General features: G+C 34.3%; 1 protein-coding gene across 10 annotated transcripts in view; it reads right to left on the bottom strand.

Annotated features, from left to right (window-relative positions):
* LOC142351046 (uncharacterized) overlaps positions 1 to 26,338 on the bottom strand; it is a 113,807-nt gene that overhangs the window by 60,253 nt on the left and 27,216 nt on the right. For 6 of the 10 annotated variants that reach the window (XM_075403108.1, XM_075403110.1, XM_075403113.1 and 3 more), the window contains exons 2-3: positions 5,413 to 6,362; positions 546 to 1,076 (exon numbers count right to left, since the gene is read on the bottom strand). In XM_075403108.1, the coding sequence (XP_075259223.1) occupies positions 546 to 1,076; positions 5,413 to 5,980 (1,099 nt within the window). In that variant the 5' untranslated portion in view covers positions 5,981 to 6,362. Of the gene's footprint in view, positions 1 to 545; positions 1,077 to 5,412; positions 6,363 to 7,135; positions 7,157 to 12,761; positions 12,911 to 13,453; positions 13,626 to 21,590; positions 22,043 to 26,338 lie in introns of those variants that run through there. The other 4 variants (XM_075403107.1, XM_075403105.1, XM_075403109.1 and 1 more) reach the window with 4 other exon arrangements.

Below are 26,338 nucleotides of genomic sequence, written 5' to 3'. Positions count from 1 at the left end.
CCAACAGTAAATTAGGCCCCCATTTGTATATGTTTAAACATTATTTATTCATTTGAGCTATTGCGTATGCATACGCGTGAATAGGCAATTAGAAAATACTACTAGAGGGGAAGTTTGAAAATAATAAGTGTAAAGTAATAAATCACTTCATATAATGTAAGCATCAACCAAATAGTTGTTCTTATTGCATTTTTAGTAATTACGAGCTCTGTAAAGGGCTCTACCACTATTAATTTCTTGAAAATTGTTACAAAAATGGTTGTTGATGTATTATAGCAGGAACGATAGTATGAAAATAAATAACATTTTCAGATGGGAGCAAAACAATAATTTTTGGGGGGTGCCTAAATTTCAGCTATATAGGACTGGGAGGGGGCGCTAGCGGAAAAGATCCCTTGGCTGATACAATGTTGATCACAACGCGATTCTAGACTAGAATTACGGATAAAAAACAACATGGCGGTGATGAAAAAACACACAGCATTGCAAAAAATGTCAACAAATTACAAGCCGGAAAAGAATTGCTAAAAAATTGCACAACTTACTTTCAATGCCGTACATGCAAATTGCAGATGTTCTCATTTCGGTGTACGGTGTGTCGAATATCCCGAACATAAACCCGTTACCGGATTCGAAGAATGCAGTGTCCTGAATTTCGTTAAAATGGAATTCTGGAGTTCCTGGAACCGAACAAATAAGCCGGGTTTTGGCAAAACTCGTCCAGTAACTAACGGGGTCGAATGATGACAACTTTCGCCCTCCTTGGTCAACGTCACAAACTTTTGCAATTCTGCTGAACAACGTGTTTTTGAAATCTTCAACCCCCTTGAACTCGACCGCCCGCTCTCTGAACGTAACAAAAGTCATTTGCCCAAAATTGAACTGGGTAACCGGGTAGCCTTTCCCAATTCGAGTAATGTCTAATAAATTTTGGGTTTTCAAATGTGTTTTGACTCCAGGGTCGAGAGAGAACATGTCTGATTGCGTCGTTTCTGACTCGTCAGCGTTTCTGATTTTATCCAATGCGGAAGGAGGTTCGATTCTCATCATCTCCAGCTCAAATCCAGCCCTCGTTCCTGAAATAAATGCATATATCAGAAAATGTCACTGATCGTCTAAATTACGACATAAACTTGACAGAGCGTAAAACATTTTAGACTGTTCATCAATTTATTGTTCACAGTTTTTTATAATCCTAGACTGCTCTGAAGCTGAATTTCATAACACATGACGCCGCTAAATCAATCGCTGCACCAGCTAGTTTTTTCAGTGTGGAACTTTTAGAATTTACTTGAACTGAATGTTAAAAATTGAAAGTTGGATTCTACCGCAGCATCACAGTGCGCTGTCAAACCATGCACCGCTGGTGTAACCAAATGGACCAATGTATGGTCAAAAAGAAAATGAAGACATTTACAAAGTGGATTCGAAATCTGTTTGTACTATAGCAGTGTGCGGTTACGTCTGTTCATTTTTTTAAAGCTTTGCTTAAATTTGCACTGCCAAAGAATTAAAGACATTTTTAGACAAAAAATATTTTTACTTCAAACTTTGAATGTAGCTTTTAGAGTAAACAAGAGTTCAATGACAAACGCTTCAGAACGTCTTAAAACGGAAGGAAATAACAAAACATTTTTGAGATTGATCGCAAATCTAAACTGTTTAACATTTTAAAAGCCTTAAGAATGCAAGTAAAATTCTGCAATATACCTCTAATTCTTCTTCACTCATAAACTTTTGAAAGTACATGTCCTAAATTGATTCTCTGCAGCAATGCAGAAACCAAAACTGATCTTCAAAATTATGTTGTCGAAAATTGTCGGCCATCAGTTCACTTCAGATTAGACATAATTTCACATGCTTAACTGATATAGAAATTTGGTAGAAACAAATTCGGCTTTGATTTATTCCCGAATCTAAAACGCATTCCCTAAAAGTCTTTGCTAGATTCTTTCTCGTCTCTGCTCGCCTTTGAGGAACAGACAAAATAACCAGGAGCAAAATAACAAAATTGAGAACGGTTGAGAAGATAAAATCAACTATAATCAACCCTCAAAAGCCCTTTTCTGAGAATGCGAGCAGTTTCTAAGAGTTCAATCTTAATATTTACGATAGCATTTTGAACCAGGCTATGCGCCTTATGAGCTTGGCACTAACGTGTTACTGGGGTGAAAAATTAAGAAAGTTATGTTAACGTCTTTTGAACATTTCCTAAGGAAATAAAGAAATCTTCAATGATATTCAGAAATCAAATGATATATGACGAAAGCAATTTCGAGTGAAACTAGGGATTTAGAATTGTCAAAAAACAGACGCAGAATTAATGCAACTGCAAACAGCTGCAAAATTCTGAGTGTAACAGGAAAAACTTCAAAATCTACTTGCTTGCATTATCAAATATTTATCTAAAGATAAAATCAATGTTGACAAAATGCCGGGAGCAAACTTGCACATCTGTCTATTTTTAAATTGAAGTTTGAAAGGAACAATGAGCACGATGACAAACAAAAAACGTGGTCAGAAAAATTCTCAAAACTAACCAAGTTTAAGAGAACCTTTCTTTTAAGTATCCTAGACAGAAAAATGATGAGAGCAAAATATTCTAAAAGAAAAGCTATTGTAGCAGCCATTAAATAATAAGAACAGCAAACCTAGTTAAAGATCGAAATTTTGAGGTGTGTTTGTTATTTTAGCACGATTATTGATGAGATGTTATTTTGTTGCAATACATGTATTTAAGATAGACATTAATTGCAATAATCACATGATCGAGGTAGAAAAAAAATTTCTCAGGCAAAACGTTTCTTGAACGTAACGAAAATCTTATAACCTGCAAATCAAAACACAACGCGATCATAATTATTCGCTTACAGAACTGACAGGAAATTCTATCGAAAACAGATAACCCAGGTTGCCCACCTTAGACAAAACTTCGAAAACTTACAGGGACTTATACGCAGCCGTAGAAAAATTACGAAACTTAGTACCGCATGATATACGGCCGTATCAAGTTTTGCACGGCACCGCACAAAATAACTCTAATGCCTGGTTTCTCAATTTTAAGGTGCTAAAAATGATGTTAAATCAAAACATTAGCGAATTTAAACTGCTTTTGAATGCTTTTCATCGCTGGCCAAGAGATTCAAAACTCAGAAAAAATTACAATTTTTAGTACGCCTTCGCATAATAACCTATCAAGTTTTCCAATTTTTTTAATTTGCAGTATCTTCTCCCAAGAAAAGCTCAATAACCTAATAGAAAGTCAAAAAAACTATGTCTTTGTTAAGAGTCAAGACTTTTGAGACTTTTTAACTGTCAATTTTATTGTTATTGGTATCGAAAATCTATTGCGTCAATCCAAAAATCCATCATTATACAGTGATCGCTTAAGATTGCATATTTTTAATATCAATGGACATCGTGTTGACTTTCTGTAGCAGAACTGATTGACAAGAAAGTCACAAATAATTATCGTACGCACTTTCAGATCAGAGTTTTTTTACTTTAGTCAAAAATATATAGCATAGTCAAAAAATATGTTTCTAAAATGTGGTTTAATGTGTTCCAACTTTATTGGTCAGCAACTTATTAAGTCGGTAGTTCATATTGAAATTCAAATCAGCAGGAAAGTAAAAATTGATTGCCAAAATGCGTGGTAAGGTTATTTAATGAAAGTTTCAAATAAAATTTCTTATAGAAATTGATTGTATTAAAGAGTTTCCCAATGCTTTTTTAGGTTATTCCAAGAACAACTGTTCCTACGACTTTTTATGTACAAAAATTGAGATTTTTGTGTAATTAGAGTCGAGACATTCTAGTACATGTCCTTGCTAAGACTCAGGAGTTTTTAGAACCGTTTTTTCTGCTTGCTTCGGAGAACTGTGTGGGTTCGGTTTTTTTTACCGTAGTATATCAGTACTCCTATAGTTATTTAAGTAACTCCGCCACTGCTGATCCCTAGCCCGGAATGAAAAGAAAACCACAAAAAGTAAACTGGAAAACTCCCAAGTAGTCGGTTGTTAACTTGACTAGAGAGTTTTGCGACAGCTGCCTGGCTAATATATATTACCAACGATGCCTAAATAAACTTGGTACGGCACCTTATTGATCTTGATAGGGCCTTATTACGGTAACTTAGAAAACTTATTACGGCCGCACTACAGACTGTAGTCAACTCTACAAGATCTTAGTACGGTTTTCATTCAAGACTTATACGGTGCCGTACTACGGCCGTACCAAGTTTTCCGGGTTTGGGCAAACTGAGAAGTTTTAGGGAAAACATAACATCTGTCCAGAACTGAAACTTACTCAAGCTTTGTAAAAAAAGGGTTCATTCCGACCAAAATCGCCAGAGAAAACAAACTAATAGTACTTTTATAAAATTTGCTCAATCGTCAACTAAAACACTAATTGGTACAAATTTTGAGCAGCTATCAAAAAGCGAAAAAATCGTTAATTCAGATCCGAAAAAATCGATAATTCACTTTATAAACACTATTCATAAATAATTAACTCTGGCAAAATACTTCTCCCAACAGCCTTAGGGATGTATTAAAAGAATTAAAAAATGCCTCTGAGTCAATTAGCTTAAATGAATGTTGTTCTAAGTACGTCATTAGAGGTTATTGTCGACCACTATTAACATTTGAAAAATGAAACCAATTTCTGAGCACAATTCATCCGACCTTTTGTAGTAAATTGCGCGCCAATTGAACACGACTTCTCAAAAACTGAAAAGCCAAACAAAAAAGACAGTCGTCGTAAAAGTCACTCAAAACTGTCAAACAAAAAGATACACACTACTACATAAATTGCTTCAAACTTTGTTCCTGAGCAATTAAAATGAAATCAGTTTCAGCGTATCTTCCGTTACAAATTTAGTAGTAAATTGGAGCCATTTAGGTTAAGCTGCCATAAACTCTGAACGAGAGCAATCGAGAATGGAATATAATGTTTCAATACTGATATACTATGGCACTAGGGTCAAGGTACGCAAAAATAAAGAAGTCAAGCGTGAAAAAGACATTGAAAAGCGGTCTGATGAAAAACACTCTGGCGAAAAATTGCCGGACAAAAAATTGCATTGCAAAAGAATGAAAAGGCTACTAAATTGGCCATAAACTTCGTTTGGCAGCAATTAAAAGTCAAACAGGTCATACAAAAAAGAATAAAGCAAAAAAATATTAAAAGCTCAATGAGACCTAAATAATTGCGACAAACTTTGTTCGGAAAAACAATTTTAAAATAAATCAAAAAGTCTGCATAAAAACCAAACCTAAAAAGTCCAAAGGATTAGACCAACTTTGTAAAACTTTATCTTAGAACAAGTAAAAATCATTAGTTGGCCGGAATTATAAGGCAAAGAAGTACACAAGCTGGGTAATTAATGAGATATTGAATCAACTAACTGACCTTTTGCAAGAAAAAATGTGTCACTTTGCGGACCACCACCAAAAGTTAAACTGTCAACCTTCGGGTCCACCGAGCAGAAAATGCGCAGTGCATTCACAAGAACATCTGAGGGCTCCAAGGACGTAAAATCTGTGCCATCAAGCTTGAAAAAATGCGGCTGCAAGTTGTAAGAATAGCAACCCAGTAAAGAATTCTTTTCGTAGGGTAACAGAAACTGTACTCTACGCTGGCAAACTTCCGGCTGAGATCGGGAAACAGAACAGTTCCCAGACTGTGGTAACGATATGGAGTAGATAAATTTGTAATAATTTGAAGAATTTCTGTAAATTTTGAAGATGTTATCTTTGGCAGTGAGATAAATAAATTCTTTCCAGTAAACAATTTGATCCAAGCCCGGAATTTCATTTGGCCGATAATGATCGCCACTGTCCAGGTGAAAGAACTGTTGATTGCCTGTTTTCGAATTTGAATATTGAGTTATAGGTTGGTCGTTAACTAGATTGCACGTTGAGGTACTAACTAAGCTAGTTATTACAAAAATTTGTAATAAATTGATAATTACGAACATTTTATGAAAATAAATTGCAAAATTTTCATGAACCAAATTACACCATGAAATAATTTTTAAACTAAAACGTAAATTTGTAATACCGGATTTAAACCGCAAAGGAACTAGTCTTTGAACTAAGGAATTTTAATTTGAAGGAAGTTAATTTAGTCAACAGGGCTTCAATAAATGGCGAATCGAAGACAAACTAAGTACAAAATGAATTAAAACCAGTTTATTGAGGGGTTTGATTTCCCGGGTTTTGATAAAATAGCCCATTTAGAGTCGTAAAGGGGGAGGGAGGGGCGATAAAAATCCATCCACTTGTTTTTTGCAATCATAATAAGACGCCATGAAATTGAATTTGCCAATCGAAAACGTCTACACAAATGTATATCGGAAGCTAAAACACAAAAGGAAAATTTGTAGCAATAAAATAAATAAGCGCTTATTAGCATTGCTAGTTCGATTTATTGATGCATAAAACGCTTTAAAATTGGTTTTTATCATCATTATTATTGTTGGAAATTTCAAGAGACAATAGCACCAAATGTTTGCGCTAGATTTTTTTCATGTCGATTTTAGTTGTAAAATTAATGTTAAGCATTCAGCGAAGCATTACATTATGCATAATGGAATTACGTTTCAGACTTAAATAATACCGTTTTATATTTACAAGAAAATTTAGCTATTGTAGAAGTTACATTTAATAGCCACCGAGCCATTAAAAAGCGGAGAAAATAATTCCTAAGCAAACAAATCACAGCAAACCTTATTTCAACAAAACCAGCTCCCATAAAATAACACCAAAACTTGATTTTAAAACCCGGTTTTGGAGTTAAACATGGTTACAAACAAATTTTACGCAAATTACTTAATGCGGAAAATTTGTTTGAAATGTCTACGCAAATTCTAGAAACGTTGAATTAAAGTACTAAATTGTTAGTTTGTGAAATGTTTGCTCTCGTGTGAACCCGATTAATTTAGTTGCTTATAATGGTTTATGGTTTGAAGTCAAGTAGACTTCTAAGAAACTCAACAATGCTTAACTCTGAAGTGAATAATGTTGTGGGCTCTAGCTTTCCCCTTTACACAAAAGGCGAGACAGTAATTTATTACAAATTTCCAACTACCAGAGAAATTATTGTTTGTTTAGATCTTTTTTCTTCAGCTAACCGTTCAATAAAAACTTTCATGGATTTGTGTGTTTCTGAACAACTCGAACCGATTGTTCGAAATAAATTTGGGCAAAAAATAGGTCAAATTGTCCGACAGGCGGGTGCTGTTTTAATGGAGTACACGTTGATAATTAAAGTTACAGTAAATTCTTATTTGATTTCCGAAAACCATGTGTAACAATTATAAAGTATTTGTTTATAATTTTTTATATAATGTTCCATATTTTCCCATGGGTTCAGAAATAGGGTCCCAGTATCATCCTAACGACCGCTGAATCTATTATACATTTAACAAATAACATCCAACGTGTTACCCAACGCAATATGGAAATAGTTCAAAGTTTGTTATTCTAAAAGAGCAACTGACCAATCAGAGAACGGAGATAATGCAAAGTAAGCTTAATGTGATGAGAGTTGTTTGAACAGCCATGTTTGATTTAAAAATTCAAAGAAAGCTTTAATTAATCGACTACACACCCAGCCGAAAAACCAGAAATTTATTTTTGCTACAGTTCTTAGAATTAAACAATCACGTTTATTGCTGAGTTAATTCGAATAAGTTGCATGTAAACTTACTCACAAGATAAGAGTAGTGGAAATGTTTCAGGGTTTGTTTTAATAACAGCGATTTTTCGTTTTCGACATGGCGCTTATTCGGCTTCGTGGTTATCTAACCCAAATTTGAACGAAATGTTTGACGTAAATGTGCGAGCAAGAATGAAATTTTGATGGACTATGGATAGCAATTAGTTTGCCACATTGTGTAAACAAAAAAGGGTTTTAAACAACTCTGGGAGTTAAAGCAGGAAAAGTTCCCAAGCCCAATTTCCGACTGGACAAGTTTGATTGAAGTGTTATCCACATTTGTGAGTTGGAAACAATTTCCTCGAATAAGTTATAACAAGGAACAGTTATAATAAGTTATCCGAAGAGTATTATTTCATGCCAATTCTCAATTCAAGGTTGTATTTTTGCCGTGGGTGGAATAAAGACATAATTAAGTATGTACTTTATATATAGCAGGATTGAAGCTTAAGCGACCCGGTTTAAGTTTATTGGGCTGTTAAATACATGGAATTTGTACCCTTAAAAGGGTGAAATTTGATCATGTACCTGTTCGCCTTGCAGACAGTTATAACCACTCCTACTATCAATAATTTTTAACCGACTTGGTAAAGTTAATCAAAACGCTTCACGGGTGAAAAGAAAGGCTGAAAGGCGTTCAGGTGAAATGAAAATGACCGCCAACCTGGTTGACCATTAAAACAAGGAAAAAGAAAGAAAAATGAATGCAGTTTTTCCACTCGTAAGTTAAAAATTCAGAGCAAAGAAGACGTGATTTTAGCGATTGGAGTTAATCGGAAATATTTCAGAGGTAATTACTCTTTCAAAGAAGCGTATATGTTAGGTAGCTTTTGGATAGTTTCTGTTGAATACTTGATTCAGATGGAAACGTTTCCTTTCTTTTCAAAGTTTTCACTGGTTTTTTTAATCAAAAATGAAATTGAATTTTACTGTAGCATGGTAGAAACCAAGGTTGAAGTGCCATCCGGAAGTAATCTCTGATCAGACCACCCCGGACACTGATCAGACTGAAGTGCGTTCGAAACACCGTGTGTGCTCGGAATGCGCTCGAAGCTGTCTCTGATCAGAACTTGCCAGACGGAAATTACCTCTGATCAGACCGAAATTAGACCATTGTCCCAAACCCAGACCAGTGTCCAGACGATTGTGCGCCCAAAATTACTTCTGATCAGACTATTACGCGCTCGAGAGTCACTCCTGATCAGACTATTGTGCGCTCGAAATCGCCTTTGATTAGACTCAATTGCGCTCAAAATAGTCTGATCAAAGTATGGTTGTCACTATGAACGGATCTTCAATTTGGCTATAATATATTCATTTCATAAAAATTGATGTTTGCAGTAATAATTTCATCTAAGGAAAAGCCAATTCTAAAAGTATTGCTAATGAAAGTAAAACCCAACTGTTGGGAATAAAAATTATGTAGTATACATTTAGTGCATTTTTCTGAATCAATGAACTTAGGCAACTTTTCATAAGAGACACCGTAGTCTAATATTAATCAAAATTTCCTCTTAAGGGGACCGGCTTTTGCTATCAGCTGGATCCCTCTGTTTCTGATCAGAGCCATCAAAATCTAGATGTGTCTGTGATAAGAATGCTGCTTTTTTAATGCCTCTTTGCAGAGCCAACATCTTTCTGTTAAAAAAATACAAAAAGCGAAAGAAATAAAGCGCTCTGAAAATCATCTCTGATCAGACCCATTTGCGCTCGAAATCTTCTTTGACCACACCAATGTGCGCTTGAATCCGCCTCTGATCAGACCAACCAAGACGGAAATGACCTCTGATCAGACCATATCCACCCGGAAGTGACCTCTGATCATACCAGCTCCAGATCGAAGTGACCTCTGATCACACTATTGTGCGTTCGAACGAAATCCCAGACCCTGTAATTTTGTTCTGGAGACACATCAAACACACCATGTGCGTTGGATTTGGGTCTGATCAGAAGTCGCTTCCATCTGGCATCTCAACCTGGGAAGTCGCAAACTAATTGCAATCAAAATAGTCAATCAAAGTTTAATTTTCAGTCAACTAAGTCATATATAATTTGTAGTTTTGAAGTATTGTCATGTATGATGTATATGAAATCTTACGGTCATTCAAGGATAACAATTTTTTTTTACATTTGCTTCTAATATTTTTATGCCCCAAGTCACTAAATCTAATATGATTATTGTTCAAATACATTTAATTTTTTTTCTGTAATTGAACGAGGTCATATTATACGCATGATTTCGTATCAGTCATACGAAAATCATGCTAACATAAAAAAATATGCATCTCTCGGAAAAACAACTAAATTTTTAGGTAGAAAAGAGCCATCAGAACCGATAGAAGTACTAGGCCCCTAATAACTGTTTGGTTTATTTGGAATTTTACTAGCTTTTACAAAAGTTCAATACTTCCTTACAGTCTTGCCAAAATATTGTTGAAGACCTATTCTATATTGGTATCCTCTTCTTTGTACCTTTTTTCATCCTGCTAACTCGACGTCTTACGGTGTCTAAGCGGGCGCAACTGCAGTGAAAATGGACCAGTACTGAACCCAAACCAGCATCTCTTACTTAAAAGCCTAGTGTGCTAACAAGTACACTAGCTAGTCTTGAAAACCTAAACTTGAGCATCTCTTGTAACCCAATCTATTGTTCTTTTTTGAGCCTTGAGTTTTCGTATAGCCAAGTATACACTGAGCAAGTAGAGGTTCAAGATAAGGTTTGTCAATCTTATCGTTTGCATTGTTTACATGCTTATTCAAAGTTTATATGTTACTTATGATCCGTAATTGCGTTCGCATATAATGTTCTCACGACTCTCATTCCCTTTTTTACCTTATTTTTCTATACAACTCATACAACAATTTTGCGAAAAAACATTGCGAAACAAAGCAACAAAAACGACAAAAAAGGACATTTGTCAGAACTCAAAACGTTTTTAAAAAATATTGGCATTGAAGTTACTAAAAAAGCGCGAATGCGAATGGAATTGCATACTTTTCACATTGAAACAGATTGATTTGTAACTATTAGTAACGAAGCTCAGTTGGAATTCATTCAAAAACAAAGAATAATAACAAGTTACATAACTTTTATTGCAAATAATTTCAAAGTCATAATATAACTTTAGATATCAACTAAAAAATTAAAATAGATTAACCAAAGCTTTTCCAGCAAACAGATGAGACTTGCCTGTAGTTTAAAACATGTAAAAAAACTAAAAGTGGGACAAAAATGAGAAAAATAGTTTAAAAATTTTAATTTATTTTGATGACAATTAGCATTAAAGTCATATAATTTATCGGTTACCCATAGATTGTTTCGAAACATGCAATTACATTAGAACGCACTTATTGCTTTTTATGGCATTTGTGGAGATATTGAATCAGTAAAAACAGACGTCAAATTGCCTCACCAAAATTAAATTTTCTCAAAAGCCGAGAGGTTCCTTAAACAACATTTTCTGGTTTTTCTTCTAAACAAGTTACAACAAAGTTCACGGTTTGAAACTCTTCATCCGACTGCTTGATCATCCTTTACTAATTTAGTTTGACTGAAAAACAACTCAAGTGCGCTTTCTTACTGACATCAAAAAAGTGTGACCAGATCTATTAAAAAAGAGCTCCAAAAGAATTATGTTTCTTCGTATTGTAGAAAATTACATTGAGATCAATAGTGGGGTCACCACCATTCCACCGTTATTGAAAACACGTCATTTTTTTCATTTAGGATTATAATTGTACACAAAACATTCAAAATAGACCAAAAATGACGCTTAAATTGAACAAAAGTACGTTAAATTGCTGCAGTCTACAAAATTTTTCGAATAATTATGAGGTTGGTGCCTGTGAGAATAAATGTTTTTTAAAGAAATAATTACTGAAATGGTGCTAGTTTTTATCAAAAAGCAAAATTATCCAAAAATCAGCCATAATTTTGCATAGTTAGTCAGACTAAAATTATGTGACCCTGTGTCTTATTTTGATAAATTGGCGGAAATAACGTCAACGAGCTCATATTAATGGAATTCAGCAAAAAAGGAAAGTGTGAACAAAGAGTATGGGAAAATTGACCACAATTAGCGAAAATCAGCCATTGTTCCCAAAGATTAAACTTCAATGGCTCCTCGAAAAGGATGCAATTCCAATGCCTTCGAATAAATATATGGTACGCTTGACCCGCTCTATAATGGTAGCACTCAAGACTCTCCACGGTAAAAAAAAATATTGACCGGCTACATGAGCGACATGAGAAATGGATTCTGTACCAATATATGTTTGAGTTTCCGTACCAATATGTGTTTGTAAGTTAATCCTTATCGTAGATCATAGATCATTCATATCTTAAACAGCTTCAATAGTTGATTTCATTGCAATATAATTTTCTGACTCTGACAGTAAAATCGTTTGTTAATCAATTCACTTTATTAAAATTTATTGGCAGACAAAATTTTTTGTGTGTGAATTCAATTACCATTTTACGTGCTGACCTAACTGACTTTAAGTCAAGACAACTTATTGGTACAAGGGTATGGTGTAAATGAAAACGCAATTCTAGTTTATAAAATTTGAGAGGTACTTCAATTTTTTGACATGTAACCTGTAATCAGTTAAACTCAATTGCAATTCTCTTATAAGTGGTCTCATTTTTTTAATTCGTTTGTTGATTTTTCAACGTTAATCCATACAACTTTTAGATTTATTGATGTTCAATGCTGAATGCGTAAACTTTGCCCCTGATTTTTTTTACTAAACAAGTTATGTATTAAATTTTAATTCATAATCGCTTTTGTTAATTGCAGGTTCTTTCAAACTTCAAGTAGAACTTTGAGTTTGAGTGTTTCGGTTGATTGAAACATGACCGCATCAAAGCAATTGTCAAAATAGTGTTACGATATAACACCGTGTGATGGGAACAATTCACAGTTCAGTGCGGATGAAAAAATTTGTTCCGCGTCAAAGTTTTAACAAATTTATTTATCACTATAACATTACTCATGATATTCAACTTTTTTGAAAAATATGTTTTAGATTACACTAACCAGTTTGCGGGTCGATGTTGGAAAATGAATAATTGTGACAAGAATTGAAAAAGTTGTAATTGCATTTTTGAACTAGAGTAGAGTGTTCCCAATAAGCTTTTAATAATGTATCTTTACGGGAGTACACTTTTTACACCCCTTTTATGTAAATTGGCAAGTCACTAACATAGTTTCTCCAACAAATTTAGGTGTAGAAAACTAAATTATACTATTTGAAACACTATCAAATATTTGAATTTAACTAGTTCTCATTGAACCGGGTTTCCCCTAGCCGTTATGTCTCAAAACTTCCAGAATCAAAGAAAATATAAATATCGATAACCGGAATAAATTTGATACTGTTGAAACTTAATAGCCATTTGAAGCTTTGGTTAATGAAGCTATGACGACCCGCAAATACGTCCGGTTCGAGTTAAGGTTTTGATAAAATTTAACGACGAAAGCTTGCCAATCTAGCAGGCATAAAACCACCTACGCAAGCAATTAAACTGGAGTGGAAACTATAATGTACAAATATTGATCTTGGATTTGCTGGTGACTTTTGCTTGACTTTATCTAAATATTAATCTTCTAAATTGAGTACTTTTCCCGTGCAGTTTTAACCAAGTCTAATCCCTTTAATATTAGGCGATACAACGATAGAAATCGACAGAATTATGAGAACGAAACAAATAGCTCAAAAGTTGACTAACCTGTTCTAGATCACCCAGTTATGATTGTCGGTATAAGTTATAACTAGTTATACCTCGGGTCAGATAGGTTAAATATGGATGCAAATAATACGATAATGAGAAAATCTGTTTGATCATAAGCAGCGCCTGAAGTGATCTGTGTTTATTTATAAATAATAAACTGATATAAAGCATCTACCTGGTTGTAAACAAAATTGCTTCATGTTGTCACAGACTTAATCATATTTGTGTTGCAATTCTGGCTGACAATTCTTCCGATTCCGAATCAGTTAGACGCTAGACTTTTTTAATTGCTGGCTTGCGACACCTCACTTCATCTTTAAATTTATCTTTAACAAAAGAATTTCGACAGATCAAAGCATTGGTTTGTGAGCAAACGTAGCAATTCAATCTTTAGATGTGGTGGTTCCGAAAATTATTTACCAGATTATCCAAAATTCAATTTGCACCCAACAAGTATTTAAAATCTTAGATCCCACATGTCAAAATTCAAAACTCAGTTTAAATTATTAGCTTGTAGCTCTAAGTAGAAACCTGGAAACTGATATCTATCCAAAAATAGTACCGAATGATCTAATTGTTTTCGGTACGATGCTAAGTTATTTTGTTAAGGGAATAAAAAAGAGATGATCTACAGTCCTTCAACAAAATACTCTTTTTAGTTATTGATGAAAAAAGACGAACTTTTATAGTCTTTTATCGGTAAACACTAACAAAAAACATGGCCAAAAGCAAAAAACACTTTACAGGGATCACGATAAAAAATAGATATCTACCAAAATAATCCGAAATGAATGCCTACTTGATGAATTTTTCGTGAAAGATTTGCGCACTATTTCGTTTTGAATTAATTTTCATTCAACAAAACATCTATTTCTAGGTGTAATAAGGCTCTTAGTGTTAAAAATTTCTGGGCATTACTTCTTTTCACATCGAGTATTAAAATTTTCAAGATAAAAAGCTGCCTAATATTGTCTTGGGATCAGTAATAACTATCAAAAAAATTTTGTTTAAACTGAAACAAAACACAAAAATTGTTCTTCATAGTTTGTATAAAAAGTTAGATATTTCTGATGCTGTTCACAGAGAAGAACTTAGAAAATATCTTAGAGCTTCGAAACTTAACTTATTTTTAATAAACTCAGAAAGAAAACAAACTTACAACATTTATAACAACAACTGCAGCTAAGATTTTAGAAAATGAATGTGAATCAGTTTAGATCTGTATGTTTGTCAAATATTGATATTTATCTACTAATATTGAATGGGAAATGCAACTTTGTGAACAATCTCAAATGAACTAAATTTTTGTATGTAATAATGAAATGACGCCCACTCATACGCCCCAAAAGTCGCATGATTTTGATACATTAACCTTTTAAGAAATGTACACTGTAAATGTTATATTTATTTTTCAGACTATGTATACGACTGATTTTTGTTAAAATCTCCACTTTTTCTTCTTCTAATTTGAATCTCCTAAAATTAATTTATCTTATTCTCTCTAACATCTTTTGAGCTTAAACAGTTTCAACCTCTAACTTGCCAAAACTCGTCCCGCCTCATCGGGGTTGTTGCGCTACAGTGTTCGTGATCCTGCTAACAGGTTATGGGCCCAGCCACCAGACCGTTGATACGCTAATAGAGTTTTGGTTGAGATTGTAGTGTCAGTGTTGGCAGTTTTTGCTCTTCTAGATTGAAGAGAGTTTTAAGATAAAAGTTGGAGATTTCCCTCATAATTAAATGCTAAATTAGATTTTGTGATATAAAAGTCGAAGTTCAAAACGTCATATTGGATCCATCAAACAATAGTTTGAAGTGGATGACGTTTAGTGTGTTGGCAGAGGACTACCCAACATGGAGCACTCGTTTCTCTGCTTTTGCACAAAACAAGGGCCTCCTCGAAACGCTCAGAGACACAGATGAGCTACCTGACAGGCCAACCCACTGAGGGAACATGTCAAGGATGCGCAAACGCGAGAACACGAGGCACAGACTCAAGCTAGAGCTACAGCTGTACAAGAAGATGAGAGCCGCAAAATCAGATCTGGTGCTACCTGATGATGACAATAGACGCCAGCGGCCTCATGCTCCTTCGGCATGACTGCGTGAACAGCATGGGTATCGGAGATGTTCAGAAAGCGTGGCAACTTCTCCAGAAACGCTTCAGAAGCGACGAAACAAACACAGTCATAAGTCTGATGAGACAGTTGGCCAAACTACAACTTCGAGAGGACGAAGCCATCCACCAGTACTTCATCAGAGCGCAAGAACTTGTGAACCACTTTAATCATGCTGGTGAGAAGATTTCTGAGACGCTGTTTAATGCAATGGTATTGAACGGTCTTCCACAACGGTACGAGCATTTTGTGGTGCAGGAGAACTTCAACCTTGCAGAGATTTTTTTTATGGAACTGACGAAGCGTCTCACCAACTTCGAAGAGAGCCGCAGACAGAGAGATGATGTGGAGGAGGATCAGCACGTCGCCATGTCAGCAAAGAACGCTTCTCATCAAATTGGTATACACTCTTCATTCAAATCACATCCTAGGAAGACTTTTTCTCAGCCTAGTAGTTCCAGAAGCACTAGATTGTGTTTTGTATGTTACAAACCTGGTCATTTAGCAGCTAGTTGTTACAAAAAGGACAACGCTTTATGCAGTGTATGCAGGGCTAAAGGCCACCTCGCAAGTGCATGTAAACATCAACAAAAAGTCCTCATAAAGGCTTAGCATCAAGTTTAAGCACTGAAAGCTCATTTGAAGTTTCAAAAACTGATTCAGTAGTAGATTCAAGGAGCACTGATTACATGTTGATAGAAAAAACTTGGTTTAAAAATTATCAAAAACTTGAAACGACAGTTAACAATCAGAGGGAAAACAAAAGTTGAAGGAATAGGAGATGTAGATGTGGAGGCACGAGACACTATATGTGTGCTACATAAGTTGACTTTTGAAATAGTTCTGCATGTGCCAGAGTACAAAACAAATTTATTTTCAGTTAGTTTTAAGTTGAGTTCAAAAGCAACACCAATTATGTCACACAAAAGCTAAGTCAGTGCTAAAACTCAGAAGCAAGGAAAGCTTCAGACTGATAAGAACAGGCAAATTGCTCTTCTTACCATACAGAAAAGAAAACAAGCACCACTTTTCATACTTAAGTGGGGTCACATGTCAAGCAAATATTTGGCACAAAAGACTTGGGCATTTGAACTTTAAAGATGTAGCAAATACAATAAGGTTTCCCAAGCTTCAGAGTTTTGTGAAACTTGTGCTTTTGGAAAAATTTCAAAAAAGCCTGTTCCAAAAGTGAGCGATAACAAAGCAACTCAAAAACTAGAAAGAGTTTACTCTGACGTTATTGGACCATGAGTCCATCAAGTATAGGTGGCAACAGATATGCAATTAATTTCATAAATGAATTCAGTGGCTACGCAGTAGTAAAATTTGTGAAATAGAAAACGCAAGACTTTGCAAACTTTCAAGGAGTATGACGCACAATATCGCCAACCAAAAATTTTGCGAACTGATAATGAGACAGAATGCAAAAACAAAGCCTTTAAAAATTTTTACATAAGCAAAGAAATATCTCGTGAATACACAGTTCCTGGAACACCCAAGCAAAATGGTGTTGCAGAACGTTTTCATAGAACCGTAGTGGAGGCTGCAAGATGCCTTCTTATAGATTCAAAATTGCCAAAAAGCTTTTGGGTTCGAGCTGTAGATACAGCATGTTATGCTAGAAATTTAGTAGTCAAAGACAAAAACACAAAATCAGCCTTTGAAAAATTTTTCGGCAGAAAATCGAGAAGCGACCATTTGAAACTATTTGGTTGTGTAGCCTATTCAAAAAATCGTGATGCCAGTAAAAAATAAAAGTTCTATCCAGAAGAACTAAATGCCTATTCATTGGTTACAATGATAAAACAACAGCTTATTTGTTGCATCACATAAAAACTAGGCTAATTTTCACTTCTAGAAACGTTAGGTTCAATGAAAACAATCTACCAGGTTTTAATAAGGAAACCGAAGATATAGAAGACAGCTTTCTATATCTAGACATAAACGAAGTAGGAGAAGAACTTCAGGATACAAACAACTTAAGTGATTTAAGTTCAGAGGTTGAGTCATCTGAAACAGAGAGAGTTGAGGAAAGTGAAAACAATTCAGAAACTGAAGTTGAACGAGAAATCAAACAACAGAGACCAACTCCTAGTGTCAAACCAAAATCCAAAAATAAGGTAAAGTTTAATCCAAAGGTCGCAGTGGAGAACATAGAAAGAAAGCCTTCAAAAATTCCAGTACCTTTCAAAAACTCACAACAGAAAAAAACAAAACCAACCTCAAGACTTTAAATGATAGGTACACTAGGTCAAATAGCAATACCTTCAGGAGACCAAAAAATTTTCCAACTTTGGTCAGAGTATGATGAAATGACAAGATTGAGGAAGGAAGCAACACAAGATAGAGAACTTAAGCGAAGTGATAGGTCCAGAGCAGCTGCGGAACGCTTTGGTCAAAGCTATTTTTATTCTGTTCAAAGACAAAAACAATTTTTATGCTGACAAAAACAAAAAATTTCATCGAGCCTGAAAACTTTGAAAACGCTATTATTTCGGAACAAAAAGAAAAATGGCTTGAAGCAATGAAAACAGGGATAAAAAGTTTAATTGAAACAGAAACTTGGGATTTAGTTCCAGAAGAAAAAAGACAAAAGATTATTCCTGCCCGATGGGTGCACAAAACGAAACTTGACTCAAACGGAAATATCGATAAGTTTAAAGCTCGGTTTGTAGCAAAAAATTTCAAACAAATTGAGGGAATTGAATATTCGGATACTTTTGTTCCCACAGGCAAACCTAAAACCTTTTAAATTCTACTAGCTTTATCAGCTATCGAAAACTTCTATTTAAAACAAATGGATGTAAAAGCAGCTTATTTGCATCCTAAAATAGACAAACAAGTCTATCTAGAGCAACCAAAAGGTTTTGAAAATTAGACAGCAATGGCAACAAGTTAGTTTAGAGCTTAAAAAATCAATATTTGGACTGAAGCCAGCAGCCAAAAATTGGTATCAAGAGCTTTCAACTTTTCTAATTCAGCAAAGCTGTGAGAGAAGTAAACACAATTACTGTTTTATTCTGAAAAACAAAGAAGATGAAAAACTATTTGTTCTAACTTGGGTTGATGACTTGGTCATAGCAGGAAATAGTCAAACAGAGATCAACAAATTGAAAAGTTTACTAGAATCAAAGTTTAAAATGGACGACAGAAGAGATCTTGAATGGTTTCTTGGAATGCGAATTCTACAAACAGAAGAAGGAATAACTTTAGATCAAGAAAAGTACACTCAAAACATTTTAGAACAGTTCAATATGCAAAACTGCAAACCAAGCAAAACACAAGCCGAAAATAACCTAAAACTTGAAACAGCTCAAGAAGATTCATTAAGAGTAGATTCACATGAGTTTAGATGTCTAGTAGGTTCACTAATTTACCTAGCTAAGGAAACTGGACAGGCTATCATGGGGATCACAAATGTCTTATCACGCTTCATGAATGAACCAACTGTTGAGCATTTCAATGCTGGAAAGCGCGTGTTGAGATACCCACAACATACCAAATCTCTTAAACTGTTTTTCCCATCAATCAGCAACAGCACTCTAGTTGGCGAAACAGATGCAGACTGGAGTGGAGACGTAAATGATAGACGATCGACCACAGGATAATATTTCAAGCTGGGAAACAGTGGGGGATCTGTCAGTTGGCAAGTCAAGAAGCAACCGACAGTGTCACTCTCATCCTATGAGGCAGTATACCAGGGTTTAGCTGCCGCAGTTCAAGAAGCCAACTTCTTGCGTGGTCTTCTTAAAGAACTGCGGTACGAACAGCGTGAGCCCACAACCATAGGAGAGGACAACCAGTGTTGCATAAAGCTTGCAACTAACCCGGTGCTTCACAAACGATCAAAGCACATCGACACGAAATATCATTTCATTCGCGAACGAGTTGATGACAACTCAATCAAATTGATCTACGCGCCAACATATGAAATGGCAGCTGATCTTCTGACAACATCTTTGTCACAGCAGAAAGTAGAACAACATCGAGAACAACTATTGGGCGAGTCCGGATTCTCACCTAGCGGCAACAATCTGAGTGGTGGTATTGGAGCACAGAAAAGAACTTACAAATTATCATAGAGCTTAGAAACTTAACTTATGTTAATTAACACTGAAAGACAACAAACTTACCAGATATATAACGACAATTGCAGCTAAGTTTTTAGAAAATGACTGTAAATCAATTTAGATCTGTATAGTTGTCAAATATTGATATTTATCTACTAATATTGAATTGCAAATATAACTTTGTGAACAATCTCAAGTGAACTAAAGTTTTGCATGTAATAAGGAAATGACGCCCACTCAGACGCCCAAAAATCGCCTGAATTTTGATACATTAACGTTCTAACAAATGTACACTGTAAAGGTTATATTTAAATTTCAGACTATATATACGACTGATTTTTGTTTAAATCTTCACTTTTTCGTCTTCTCTTTTGAATCTCCTAAAATTAACTTATCTTATTCTCTCTAATATCTTTTGAGCTTAAAGAGCTTCAATCTCTAACTTGCCAGAACTCGTCCCGCCTCATCTGTTGTTGCACTACAGTGTTCGTAATCCTGCTAACAACTTTCCTAAATAACTCCAAATTATAAGGAGGCCTGTTGATTGGAATCAAGTGGCAATAAAAATAAGCACGCATCACGGCTTTGCCTTCTCTCAGTCTCGCTCAGGAATCTTAAAACTGCGAGTAAAAAAAGTTTAAACCGTGAATTTTGTTCTCACGTTCTTCACTAAATTAGTTGACTTTTACTTACTTATGATATTGAAAAAGAAAACAAACGTAAAATATTAAAAATTTCTCAAATTAAAAACTTTTTAAATGAGAAAACGTAAAATTTTATCCATTTCGTTAGATTTTGTGATATTTGAAGAGAACTGACCGGTAAAGCTTTGACTGGATTGCGGAAAAATAGTGGATCTTGTTGAACCGCCGTTTGGTTTTTCCGCTAGTGTTTGGTTCGATTTCTAATTGTACAAATCTTAAGTTCTTTGAACAAATAGGAAGAAAATTAAAAGTCTAGGCATGTTTTTGCAATCTTATCGAGAAAAAAATTTTTGCTCCAAAAACCGTCACAATTCTTAATCCACATTTTTAAACTACCATAGGACATGTTCACAAAAAATTGTTTTTCTTAGCCTTGAAAATCATCAATTTTGGAATATTTCTTGATAACATAAAACGCCATTATGCCGCCAATAAGGCTTTCGCGAAACTCTGTTTTTCGGAAAAACTGCTCTCCATAAAAACGGTAAAAATATTCAGAAAAACTCCAGGACGAAAAAATTAAGGAAAATAGTTGAACAACTTAACTATTTAAAGCCATTCTATTTGATTTGAACGAGAACAGAACGTGGTTTAGCAATTAGGCTTGTAACGTTTTCACAAAAATAAAATTCCCAGTGAGTATGGTGTCTTTGTTTTGACATTTGAGGAAAAGCGAAGGTAACAAAAGGCTCCATAAAAAGGAAAGAAATTGTTAAAAATTAATTGCGATCGGCAGACAAAACGACGGAACCTAAATGTACGCGTACAATGCCAGAATAGCCTGAAGGCGGTGAACATGTTTTCCTCCTTAGAATAATGTGAAAAAAATGAAAAAAAAAGAACGGGTTCTTTTCATTCAAGACACTGGTAGGGTAAGCGTTATGCTGGATTAAATCACCCGCTATTTTTCACCGCTTTACAATATTTTGATCTTTGAAATTGTGCAATATTTCAGGTACTCAAAATGAAAGCACACAATTTAAAAAGACCCAAATAGCAGGCCAACAATTACATTTTTCAAGATGTGAATTATTTTTCAAGAGACGGAAAAATTGAAAAAGGGAATTTTAATCCCAAGTTAATCAAATTTACAATGTCTGCTGAGGAAGATCAACTGCGTTTCAGTTCGCAAAGTGTCAAAACGTGAAGTAAGAATCAATGAAAAACTGTCAACTTTGGAATTTAACAACATACGAAATTGTCGAGCCAAATTACAGTAAAGCTTAACGAACCATTCACTTACCGTGCTCAAATTTGTACGTGTACCAAGCACTATACACTTTGTGGCATCCCATATTGTATATTATGACTCGGGGCTAATAGACTAGAACAATAGCGCGCCCGGCAGACTGGTAAAAAGTGGAAAGATTGAAAAAATGGGAAAAAATACAATTTTTACTTGAGATATAAGTAAGCACAACATAACAGAATAGATCTCAGCGCCTTAATACGTGACTGATTACAGAAACAAGTGAAAAGGTAGATTTTGTAGATTTTTGGGAAATGTTGTCACGTTTTTCCCACTTTTGTTCAATTCCTTCACTATTTTTCCCAATTTTTCCCACTTTTCTTTCTTCACTTTTCCACTCTCAAATCAGATGCTAATTTTACCATCAAATAATTTCCACGTATTTTCCACTGTTGGAATTTTGTAATTTTGAGAGGAAATATAAGACACTGCTTTACACCTGATGCCCCGTTCATCTAACCGAACAAACCTCAAAGCCGAAAATTAAATTTTCTAAAGCTAACTTTGAATATACGATAAAATCTACGAAATATAAGAAATTTGCAAAAGCAATACAAAAATAAAAATTATCTGCTTAATTCAATTTTATATTTGATAATTAATAAACAAAGATAAATTTTGACAGATTTTTCATGCTCAATTATATTTTTTTTCTGCTAAATGACAGTTGGCTAATTTTCATCTATGTGAGCTCATTCTTATGTATCAACAATAGACCACCAGTTGAAAAAAAGCTCAAAATGTAGCTGAAAATATTGAAAAAGGTAGCGGGCTACAATAGACTATATTTTAGTTTTCAACACGAAAAACAGTGGTAATGAAAACAGCAAAAATGCCTGTCAAAAATTTGCAACACCGTTCAGAAATATAATTTCCAATATTTTGTGTACTTCAGTATAGTAATAAACAACGTATGTACCAATCACCAACACACGCAACCCAATCAAATCAGCCTTGGGGGGGGGGGAGTGGTTACGAAGAGCGTTTCCAAGGAATGGTGTTGAAATAATGGGTAATAATTTGATTGCAAATAAAAGAGTGAGAATACAAAAATGCAATTATGCAACATTCAAACTAACTGTTATAATACGGTGACATTTTTTTCAAAGTGAAAATTTTTCAGCTGATCTTCCTTATAAGCGAAAAAAAAGATTAAAAAGGAGAGAAAACGAAATTCAATGCGTTTTATTTTTTACAGCAAATTAGTTTGAAAAATGGATTGAAATTTGTCCAATTTTGAAGAGGAGAAAAAGAGAGTTTATTTCCCAAAGGGTACGGCTAATTACGTTAGGCAGAGAAAGTCATTAAAGCGTTAAATTTCTCTGAGAAAGAGGCTTTTCTGACAAAATTGCTCTCCATTTTGTGGGCTCAATTTATTATTTAGCCTTAATGAGTATTTCAAAAAGTTTGTGTGTATACAAACAAGCTACTTGAAAAAAAGGAATTGCTTCGCACAGAAAAAGGAAAATTTCCCTTTCAGCAGTTGCAGCACAGCAAAGCTGTGTACTTTTTGCAAATAAACAAATCAACAAATAAATAAAAAATGCATTGAAGTCGTTCATTGAGTTCGCTTTTAGGCGAATAAAAAAGTTCCTTTAAGAACAGACATTTTAAAATGACGAACGTTCAAGACTGAACAAACTACAAACCGGAAATGAAAGGAAAGAAGAAACACCTTCCATAGTTTAAATTTTTTTGTTGGTCTCAAAAGCAAGTTTTTTGCAAACTTTTCTTCTACTTGAATTTAAACTAAAAAATTAAAAAATTAGTTCAAAACTGAAAATAATTTCTAATTTGCATCATCGAGCCAATTATAACAGAACGCATAAGATATCAAAATGAGCGTTTTCGAAAAAAAATTACCGAAAAGAATTGAAAAATATATACCTCAAAACGGTTGTGTGATGGATGCCTGCAATTAGATTCTCTTTTCTGATAATAATGAACATAGCTGGCTGAAAGCAGAAAGAGCCATTAAAAATTTGATTTAAAAAATCTTGGCTGAGCTTAATTTACAATTTAAAATGATTTGTTAAAGTCGTTAGTAAAAATATGATTGTAAAGTTTCATTTTAAGAAAGCAAAAAAATTTGAGAAAACGTAGATTTGAATTTCGTTTGCAAATAATGCCGAGAAATACACTGCTGTTCAATGGCTTTGTGTCAGCGTTCCAAGTGTTTTTTAGAGCAAATGTTCATAATCGTTTTTCTCAAAACGTGTAAGTGGCATGCTTGAATTCTGAAAACAAATGGGAAAAACAAAATTTTGAAAACTGAAGTTCAGCATTCCTTTCCACGCACACAGATGATCAATTATCAAAGGCCATTGCAACAAAGAGACCATAACACATGATTTCCGTAATATCTAAGACACAAATGTATTTCTTTAAAACTACTCTCTTACAAAAACTTTTGTTTCAAATTGAAAAAAAAACATGAGGAATCTTTTAAATGTGTTAAAAAATTATGGAAAACTTTTAGAGCCCCAAGAAGAGTCATGTATCAGAGCTGTAGTGCTTCTGTAAGCAAAATTCTGTTGTATTACTTGAAATTAACAGTGTTTGTTGATTGTGTGGATGAAATTCGAAAAAAAAATATTGGCGTTGTTTATGGATCTCGTGGAATTATCTTGACCCCAATACAATTGCTACTTGAGAGTTTTTTATTCAAAAAGGATAATAATGTGCTCTCCTGGTTTTTATAATTTGAGATAATAGGAGTTAAAGAGCACTGCAACAGCTTTGACAGGAAGCTTAAAAAATTTCTGGAAATCATGATTGATAATTCTTGTTGAAAAATCGTTTTCACGTTTTTCATTCACTTCTCTATTGCCCGATCAAAAAATGCCATTATTGTTTAAAGACTTCAACTTTAATAATTATCAAAAATAAATTTAATCACAGATTTGATTTAAAAAACATTCCATTTAGCGGACACACAACATCAAAATAATTGTTACTGTTGTCAGCTGGCCCCACCTGCCAAAAAGTATTTAACAGATCTTTAGAACCAGATCTTTAGAATAGTCAGTTGTTTGTGTTTTTCTCCGTATGAGTACGGTGAAAGCCTAAATTTTCAATATCTTCTTTTTTGAAATAAATTTCCTTGAAAAGTTTGTTGATTTTCCAACCATAGGTTTTGAGATGGTTGTTTGCAGCCGAATTGTGAGTGCTCCCTTTCATTATTCAGAGAAATGTTTCGGGTACTTCAAAACTACCATTTTGTTTCATTTCTATCATACAATGATCCGGATGTATCTTTCAGCCGAAAATTTTTCCAAAAGTCTCCAAACTTGCTGGTTTCAAACAAAATTTGTGAAGATGACTATTGTTTATATTTTTTCTCCCACCACTTTTCTGATAGGTGGCTAAACCACAACCAGTGAATTTGCTAAAGATATCCCTATTCCTGTAGATTTAAGTTGTAGAGCCTGCTGCATTTTTCTCTTTCTCAACAATTGCATCAATAAATGATGAAAGACTAAATGATCATAAAATAAGTTGATTTGAAGCATCCAAGTTTTAACAAACAAATTGTTTTGAAATCAAGTGTTTCAGTTCAACTCCGAGGAAGCCAAAGCCTCTATATAAAAGCAATTCAGGGCAAAAAATTTTTCGTACAACTCGAACTTTGAAATAAAAATGAAACTGAAATGCCAATTGTTGTCCGAGAGATTGACCAATAGAAACTAAACATGAGCCTTCAAAAAAACACTCAACAAAAAAAAACTGTTTTGGGTGAAAACATCACAAGATGGAAAAGCAGGATACTTACTGGAAAAAGACGCATCTCAAATTAGTCAGCAAATCGACAAAAGATTACAGGACGACCACTTGAATTCGTGTGAGGTATACACGACAGTACCAAAAAGCTACCTTCAATTGAACAATTGAAGACTTCTTTAAATTTTCCAAAACAGCAAAGAAAATAACATTGTGATGTCAAATAGGTTGTCCGATATTGTGGTGTCATTACAACCTTGGCTTATCAATTGTCTAGTAGGCGGGTGTTATAGTTTTATTAAAAGTTTCAAAAAACGTCCGAGGCATTCCCGTTCCAAATTTTCACTTTTTTCTAATTTATCCCAAAAAATGTCTGCATTTGTAACCGTTGCTTCAAAAGTTTGCATGTTAGAAGCTGGAAAACATTACACTGCGCAAACACTTTCTAAAGCAGGCATCATGTTGTACGCATTTTTTGTTGCCATACCCGTTTTGAAACATGATTACAGTGAGGGATGTGTTCATAATTGGAGTGACATAGTTTGAACTTAAAAAGTTAAAACAAGAAATTGAAACTAACGAGACACACAATACCTCAAAAAATAAGTTTTTAAGATCCATATTCAGAGTTAAAGTTCCAAAAAAGTGAGGCCGAAATTGACGTAGTTTGCAAATAAACAAATTCAAATAAACAAATTAAAATCTATTGATTTCAATTTGAGAAAAATTGCATCATAATGCAATAAGGCATTTAGGGTGTTTTAAAAAATGAAATGAAAAAAAAATGATACCAAAACCTCAGAAAACGTAAGGTCCTTTGGAAACGGAGATTCTTGTGGTTGACTCATTTTCATACCATGTCAGGGACTATATGCGGTACCATTCACGTTAAGCAAAACTTCTTGTATTTTCTTGCTACGGTTTTCAGAATGCCACAAAAGCCTTTGCTATATATTCCAAAATTTTACAATAAAATTTTCAGTTTTGTGTTTTGTGGTCCTTCGTTGAAAACAAAAGTTAAT

Source organism: Convolutriloba macropyga, chromosome 12, assembly GCF_964194025.1.
Source record: "Convolutriloba macropyga chromosome 12, txConMacr16.3, whole genome shotgun sequence".
Taxonomy (NCBI): domain Eukaryota; kingdom Metazoa; phylum Xenacoelomorpha; order Acoela; family Convolutidae; genus Convolutriloba; species Convolutriloba macropyga.
This window is presented reverse-complemented; position numbering and strand designations above follow the sequence as displayed.